This window comes from Squalius cephalus, assembly GCF_949319135.1.
Source record: "Squalius cephalus genome assembly, chromosome: 20".
NCBI lineage: Eukaryota > Metazoa > Chordata > Actinopteri > Cypriniformes > Leuciscidae > Squalius > Squalius cephalus.
The window spans coordinates 34399498-34408583 of record NC_137141.1 but is presented as its reverse complement, the minus strand read 5'-3'; the positions used below and the strand labels follow the sequence as shown (position 1 = coordinate 34408583).

Sequence of the window (9086 nt, the reverse complement as noted above, 5' to 3'; positions counted from 1 at the left end):
AACTCAGTGAGCTTCACCTGGAAAAACAATGCAAGCGTAGAAAACTGAATCAATGCAAGATAAAACCCAAGATAAAAAGTAGATTTTAGACGACAAGAGAGTTGATTTTGATTTTAAAGAGACATTTTGATTTTTGCTTATTCTTTTTCTCTGTATGTAGCATCGAGCATTATTTAAGCAAGACAAAAGCACTTGATCAGAAGAATGGCTCTGCCTGAAGCCGAGTTTGGACTGAAGAGCAGCAGCATCATGAAGGAATGGAGCGGACAGGTTCAGCCGGCTCTCATAGCATCCTTCATCATCCTCTTCTTCCTCGAGGCCTGTCTGTGGGTCAGAAATCTCACGTTTAAGAAGAGGCTTCCAGGCCCGTTCGCCTGGCCTTTAGTGGGAAACGCCATGCAGCTCGGCCAGATGCCCCACATCACCTTCTCAAAGCTGGCCAAGAAGTACGGAAACGTGTACCAGATCCGACTCGGCCGCAATGACATCGTGGTTCTGAACGGAGACGTGGCGATACGGGAGGCTTTGCTTCAACACAGCACTGAGTTCGCCGGACGGCCCAATTTCGTGTCTTTCCGGATGATTTCCGGTGGTCGGAGCTTGACGTTCGCCAATTACAGCAAACAGTGGAAGATGCACCGTAAAGTGGCTCAGTCGACTCTGAGAGCGTTCTCATTAGCGAGCAGTGAAACTAAAAGAACTTTTGAGCAACATGTCGTGGGTGAAGCGCTGGATCTGGTCCAGATGTTTCTGAGACTCAGCGCTGATGGACGACACTTCAATCCCGCGCACGAGTTCACCGTCGCCGCCGCTAACGTCATCTGTGCGCTTTGCTTTGGGAAACGCTACGGTCACGACGACCCCGAGTTCAGGACTCTCCTGACACGAGTGGATAAGTTCGGGGAAACCGTCGGTGCCGGGAGCCTTGTCGACGTCATGCCTTGGCTTCAGTCGTTCCCGAATCCTGTGAGAAGAGTCTATCAGAACTTCAAGATCATTAATGAAGAGTTCTTTGCGTATGTGAAGGATAAAGTGGCCCAGCATCGAGACACATATGATCCCGACGTGACCCGTGACATGAGCGACGCCATCATCAGTGTGATCGAACACGGGAAAGAAAGCGTCCTGAGTAAAGACTTCGTTGAGGCTACGGTCACTGATCTAATCGGTGCGGGACAAGACACGATGTCAACCGTAATGCAATGGATCGTTCTGCTTTTAGTCAAACACCCATCAATTCAAAGCAAACTTCAAGAGCAGATTGATAAAGTCGTGGGTCGTGATCGTCTGCCTTCAATAGAAGACAGGAGCAACCTTGCATACCTGGACGCGTTCATCTACGAAACCATGCGCTTCACGAGCTTCGTCCCCGTCACCATCCCACACTCCACCACCTCAGACGTCTCCATCGAAGGCATCCACATCCCTAAAGACACCGTGGTGTTCATCAACCAGTGGTCCGTCAACCACGACCCTCAGAAGTGGAGCGACCCGCACATCTTCAACCCGTCGAGATTCCTGGACGAGAGCGGAGCCCTGGATAAAGACCTGACCAACAGCGTGATGATCTTCTCCATCGGGAAGAGAAGATGCATTGGAGATCAGATTGCAAAAGTGGAGGTTTTCCTGTTCTCTGCGATCTTGTTGCACCAGTGCTGGTTCGAGAAAAACCCTTCTCAGGATCTGTCCATGGACTGCTCGTACGGTTTAACACTGAAGCCGCTCCAGTACACCATCTCAGCCAAGCTCAGAGGAAAACTGTTCGGCTTGGTTTCGCCGGCATGAGTGAAAACAACCAGCTTGATCTTGTGACTAAAGGCCAGAAAAGACTAAACATAATGCAAATGTATTCCACATAACAATGAGTATAAGTAAAGCTGCACTGAATGCTGTCTAATAATTGCATATTTAATATTTAATGAATATTTACACAGTTTATATGTTTGCAATGATTCAATGAATTGATTTAATCACATCCATAGAAAGATTCTTCAAATCAGCTAAATGTTTAGGTAACACTTTACAATAAGGTTCATTAGTTAACTACCTTGCTTAATCTAATAATGAACTGCACTTATACAGCATTTATTAATCTCAGTTAATATTAATTTCAACATTTACTAATGCATTATTAAAATCAAAGCTTGTATTTGTTAACATTAGTTAATGCACTGTGAGCGAACATGAACAAACAATGAACAGCTGTATTTTTATTAACTAACATTAACTAAGATTAATAAATACTGTAACAAATTGCTCATTGTTAGTTCATGTTATTTAAAACATTAAGTAATGTTAACTAATGAACCTTATAGTAAAGTGTTACCACTGTTTTTATGTGTATATGAATCATCAATGCTTCAAAATAATGTTTTGCAGATCACAATATGAGATGTTTATGGTCAAATGCTAAGCCATTGTCACTGTAGACACACTATTATTATGTAATGTTATGCAATTGTTTGTACTGAGTCATTAATAGCAGCTGTTACTTCCTATGAACTTGACTCAGATTTGGCATAGCAGTGCATTTAATTATGCTTGCATAAAACTGTATAACGATGTGATTGTGTACTTCAGGTATTTTAAGTATTAGGCATTTAAGCATTTATTTATACCCATTATACTGTGTCTATAAATTATATTCTCTATAAAATGCACAGCCATTTATTCATTGAGATTATAAAAGGGCTGGAATTGCAGTAGCTTTAATTTGCAATCGATGCTTTGCTGAGTCTCGATATTGCTCAGCGTTTCAGCCAATGAAAGACTTCAGTCTCACGCTGGATCAACTTCCTCATTATGTCATTTTGAAGGTTCTCTCACATGCACAAATAATAAATCCTCACAAATCATGTGCAAAAACAGGAGCATATATCAGATATTCCTATATTACACTGCGTATATTGAGGTAAATGTTCACACTGAATGTTTTTAAGCTCTGTAACTGAAGTGCATGTATTCAGGAATGCAGCTTTTTGAAGAAAAACTAGAATGTCCAGGTATTGTTTTCTTTTTACTATTGGAAGATAAGCTACGAGTGGAATAAATGAAGTGCTGTTTTATTACCTGTGAAGATGCACTCAGTCTCTTTCTGTTCTGATGCTCAAAACTCATTTCACATTTCATAAGAGAATACATGCGCATGCATTCATACATACAAATAAACATGCAAGTAAAAATATTAATCATGCATGTCAAACCAAACTAGAAACACATCTAAATGACAGTTTTATTATATGAACTGTCTGCATCTGTCTTCACTTATGCATAATGTCTCTGTATTTCCTTATTGGCCAATATTTCTGTTTACATTCAGTTTCTGAGATATTTCTGTAAAACCACATCTTTAAAGTCAAATTATCGTATTAAATTTATATAACAGTCATTACTCTAACTGCAGCTCACTCTGCTATGGTACATATTTAACTCCATTGTTTGTATCTGTTCTTTGTCTGAAGCTTTAAAAAACCCTCAAATTTTCATGAGTTACAGACTGAATTCCTCCAGTGACTCGATTCCACTGGTATTCGGCTGGCATCGCATCACGGATTCCAGTCAAAGCGAAACCCCAGCAATTAGAGCCGACTTACAGAGCTCATTTACTATGTTAGACAATGTATTCTGTAAAAAAAAAAGAAGCATTTTTGGTTTATGGTTTTATTCATCTTAATCAGACATTTCAGTACTTTACAGCAAGACATATAAAAAATGATCTCTTAAAAAATATATAGAAAGCAACAACCATCATTAAACGAAGGTCCACGTCCAATTAGCATGAATATAAGCTATTCTCTTACTCTGTCACGTGTGTATGTTTATACACACACACACTCATGCACTCACACACACGCAAGTACAGACACACACTCACACACATGCACACACACACACTTACTCACACACACTCACGCACGCAGACACACACTCACGCACGCAGACACACACTCACTCACGCAGACACACACTCACGCGCACACACACACACACACACACACACACACACACACACACACACACACACACACACACACAGAGGCACACACACACACATTCATGCACACAGACACACACTCTATCACACACAGAGACACACACTCACACACAGAGACACACACACACACACACACACGCACCCACTCTCTCATGCACACACACACTCACACACAGACTCACAAACACACACGCACACACACACACTCTCTCATGCACACACACTCACACACACACACACACACACACACACACACACATACTCATGCACACAGACACACATTCTCTCACACACACACACACACACACACACACACACACACACACACACACACACACACACACACACACATACACACTCACACACAGAGACACACACTCACACACAGAGACACACACTCACACACACACACACACAGTGCCCCAAAATGTATTTAGGCAACTATTAGATAAGATAATATCAAAGCAAGTGTCTGTGTCTGTGTGTCTCAAACACTGCAGGATTTTCTTCATCATGTTTAAAGTCTCCATGTGTTTGATTTGGTGTTTCGATGATATTTAGTGGATGTTTGATCTTTGTAGTCAGTTCTCAAAGGTGAAACCATCAACATCATCCACTGACGACAATCAAACACAATCCCGACTGATTAATGACAATATTGTCTTCAGTTGAGCTGCTCACAGCGGATCTGAACTCATTCACAACTCATGAACTTTCAACTCTGACAGTGAATCAAAACAACACTGAACTAAACTGAGCTGAACAACGACACCATTAACTTCAGTAGAGCAGCTACATTGAATTTGTTTCCTAATTGATCACTTTCACAACATTCACATTATTATTTTCCCGTTTTATTAAAGCGAAGCTGCTTTGAAACAATCAGCATTGTATTATCAGTTCAAACTTCACAAATGTATTTCTAATGCACTGTAAAAGTCTCCTTTGAAATGATGTTATCTAATGTCCAATATACACTGAAGGCCTATCTGTTTGATCAATGATCCAGTGGCATGTTCTCTGTTTTATTGTGTTTATGTATGCTATGTACTGTATTGATCAACAGATATTGTTTTAAATAGTGCTTTATAAATAAAGTGGCATTGACATATATGATATGCAAGTGTTGTACATCTGTGGATGTTGGGAATCCCATGTGTGTCCAGGCGTTTGACTCTGGCTGTAATGGGTGGAGAGTCCGAGAGAGTCGGGGGAAAGAAAACAAACCTGTGGCCCAAACTCCTCCTACTCTAGAGATATATAACAGTGTGAAAGACTGAAATCTGCATTCTTCTAATTTGGTCTTCCCTGGAACGACATTGCAGCTCCGCAAAAACCCTGACCTGTGTTCCTGTAACCCAACAGCAGGTTCTCAGATTCACTGGCCATTGAAGATGGAGAGCTGCTAATGTAGTTTACACAAAAGAGCTTGGGAATATCATGGCACTGTCAGACACAGAGTTCGGGATGAAGGGCATCCTTAAGGAATGGAGTGGACAAATCCAACCGGCCCTCGTCGCGTCGTTCGTCTTCCTCTGCTGTCTGGAGGCTTGTTTTTGGGTCAGGAATCTCACTCTGAAGAAGAGGCTTCCAGGGCCGTTCGCTTGGCCTTTAGTGGGAAACGCCATGCAACTCGGACAAATGCCCCACATCACCTTCTCAAACTTGGCTAAGAAGTACGGAAATGTTTACCAGATCCGACTGGGAAGCAGCGACATCGTGGTTCTGAACGGAGACGTGGCGATACGGGAGGCTTTGCTTCAACACAGCACTGAGTTCGCCGGACGGCCCAATTTCGTGTCTTTCCAGTCGGTTTCGGGCGGGACTAGCATGACCTTCACTAGTTACAGCAAACAATGGAAGATGCACCGTAAGATCGCGCAGTCCACCATTCGTGCCTTTTCTTCCGCGAACAGCCAAACCAAAAAGTCCTTCGAGAAGCACATCGCAGCGGAGGCCGAGGACATGATCGAAACGTTTCTGAGCTTGAGTTCAAACGAGCAATACTTCAATCCATCGCATGAACTCACAGTCGCGGCTGCGAACGTCATCTGCGCTCTTTGCTTTGGGAAACGCTACGGACACGACGACCAAGAGTTCAGGACTCTTTTGGGAAAAGTGAGCAAGTTTGGAGAAACTGTAGGAGCTGGAAGTCTAGTAGACGTCATGCCTTGGTTGCAGGCTTTTCCCAACCCGGTCAGGAGTGTTTTTCAGAGCTTCAAAACACTCAACAACGACTTCTTCACGTTTGTAAAAGGGAAAGTGGTGGAGCACCGGGAAAGCTACGATCCTGAGATCACGAGAGACATGAGCGATGCTTTCATTGGCGTGATTGATCACGCAGACACGGAAACGGGTTTGACCGAAGCTCACACTGAAGGAACGGTTTCGGATCTCATTGGAGCAGGTCTGGACACGGTTTCTACCGCCTTGAACTGGATGCTTCTTCTACTGGTCAAACACCCATCAATTCAAAGCAAACTTCAAGAGCAGATTGATAAAGTCGTGGGTCGTGATCGACTGCCTTCAATAGAAGACAGGAGCAACCTTGCATACCTGGACGCGTTCATCTACGAAACCATGCGCTTCACGAGCTTCGTCCCCGTCACCATCCCACACTCCACCACCTCAGACGTCTCCATCGAAGGCCTCCACATCCCTAAAGACACCGTGGTGTTCATCAACCAGTGGTCCGTCAACCACGACCCTCAGAAGTGGAGCGATCCGCACATCTTCAACCCGTCGAGATTCCTGGACGAGAGCGGAGCCCTGGATAAAGACCTGACCAACAGCGTGATGATCTTCTCCATCGGGAAGAGAAGATGCATTGGAGATCAGATTGCAAAAGTCGAAGTGTTCCTGATCGCTGCCATGTTGCTCCACCGACTGACTTTCACGAACGACCCATCCCAGGACTTGAGTCTAAACTGCTCTTATGGTTTAACACTGAAGCCATTTGATTATAAAATCTCTGCCAAACCCAGAGAAAGTGCATTCAATGGAGCATAAATGAGTGTGTGTGCTTTTCAAACCCACTGTCTCTGATATAATACACTATGCACAATCAGGTATGTGCTTCATATTTAACATGTTCTAAAAGCAATATGACATTTTTGATTATAAATACAGTTAACTATATACTTCACTTTAAAAAAAAATGTAGATAATAGTATGACTGAATCTAAATGTAAAGCAACAGGGAAAAAAAAAACATCAGGGTATTATAGTTCTTTAAAACAATGTTTGCACAGTTAGCTATATACATGTTAACTTCGAAAACACTTTTGAACATTGAAAAGTACATACATTTATTCAAGTATTGTTTTCAATCTGCAAAAAAAACACAAATGTGTGTGTATATAAAACATTAAAAGAGCAATCAAATTGTATTGTTTTTAGCAAATATACAAAGGTAAAAAAAAAAAAAAGCCATGTTTAATATCGATTTAAAGCTAAAATCAGATGTTTAACTCTTAAGTTCTACATAAACCTGTAACTTTCAGAAATGTGACTAAATAAATGTGTAAATAAAATGCACTGTTGACTCTAACATTGTGTATTTCATTACACTGAATATTTCCATTCATGCTTACTATGTTGCTCCAAAACGGTAGTTTGCTGTTCTTACAAAAACACATATATTAATAAAACACAGTTTGTAGAGCATGCAAATTAGAAGTCTAAATGCATTTGCTAATTTACTTTTCCGTGGCAGAGGTGATGGCGTCCAAAAGCATCCAGTGTAACTTTACCACATGCATGAACGTGCAAAGCTGCTTCGCGGTCCACATGCGCGAGGGAGTCTCAGAGGGAGTCTTACATTTACACTGGGTAATTCATAGCAGACACACACTGCTTTCCTCTCTCTCTTCCGGTCCTGACACCGCAGCGTTCTGGACGAGGGCCAGGGCTGTTATGGGCCATGCAGGGAACCACAGTACATGCCCCTGATTTACTGCCAACCACACACGCAATCGCACTCACACGGGACATGTCTTTCTGATAAACCTCCCCGCTGAAACACGCTCTTTCTTCGGGACGCCCCTTCAGTGGCCTCTGGAGTCAGTCTCTCTGAAACACAAACTGTGCCATCAGATGTTTTCACCTCTGCTTTGACCTCGCGCACAGATCTCACGGAAACATAGCGCTTTTCACAATGCACATCATTTCCAAGCAGCTTTACAGAACATGCATGAGTCCTCATTACAATTTAGAGTGATCTGTTATCAGAGGAGACTGTCTAAGTTATGCATTTCAGAAATGTACATAAACAAAATCACATTTAGTTACAAATAAACAGTGTAAAAATAAATTTAAGGCAGAAACAATGAGCTCATTGAAATGATTGAAATCATTCTTTATTTCATCTCAAAATAAAGAAATTCACGACAATTACAGCTGGACAGTTTATATATTTGTCATTATTGTTGGTGGTGATTGTATGGAAGCTTATTTCCATCATGGAATAAAAAAGAAAAAAAGTAATAGCGAGTTTTTCCTCACAATTGAGAGTATCTGAGAAAAAAGATAAAAACTCACAATTCTGACTTTTTTTTCCTCACACTTGCAAGTTTATATATTTTTTTTTTTTATTTCATGGAGAAATCAAGCTTCCATATGGAATCTTGCTTCCGCCATGGAATAAAAAATAAAAAAGGTAATTGCAACTTATTTCTTGCAATTGAATTATTTCTGACTTTTTTCCTCATAATAAACTCGCCATTGCAAGAACAAAATTCGCAATTACCTTTTTTCGTTTTTTTATTCAATGGCGGAGACAAGCTTCCATATGATTGTCCATTGTGTATGTGCATTTCTTTTCTGCAAGTACTTTTTATTTAAACCAGTGGACATCTAAGCCAGTATAACATTTACTATCATGATTTAAATAATGTTTTGGGATTAAATGTGACATTTGACAAGTTTCATGAGATTCACTTTACTCCCAGAAGCGACATTAATCTAACATTTGTGTTGTGTTTTGGACAGAAGTACACTTTGAAAACACTCATGACTGTGTCTTACACCATTAATAAAACAGCACATCTGCTTATTTAGACACAAAACTTTGAGTCCCATCATTCTCTGACTG

At 41.3% G+C, this 9086-nt stretch overlaps 2 protein-coding genes across 2 annotated transcripts; both read left to right on the top strand.

Moving 5' to 3' along the window:
• cyp1c1 (cytochrome P450, family 1, subfamily C, polypeptide 1) lies at positions 1 to 3076 on the top strand. The gene is made up of 2 exons (XM_079853872.1): positions 1 to 2006; positions 2321 to 3076. Exon 1 carries the CDS (start codon positions 205 to 207, stop codon positions 1783 to 1785), a length of 1581 nt encoding a protein of 526 aa, XP_079709998.1. The 5' UTR covers positions 1 to 204; the 3' UTR covers positions 1786 to 2006; positions 2321 to 3076.
• A 2209-nt stretch (positions 3077 to 5285) lies between these two features.
• LOC307148391 (cytochrome P450 1B1-like) lies at positions 5286 to 7544 on the top strand. Its single transcript, XM_079853873.1, has one exon. The coding sequence runs from the start codon at positions 5435 to 5437 to the stop codon at positions 7001 to 7003; it is 1569 nt and encodes a 522-aa protein (XP_079709999.1). The 5' UTR covers positions 5286 to 5434; the 3' UTR covers positions 7004 to 7544.
• Positions 7545 to 9086: the final 1542 nt, after the last annotated feature.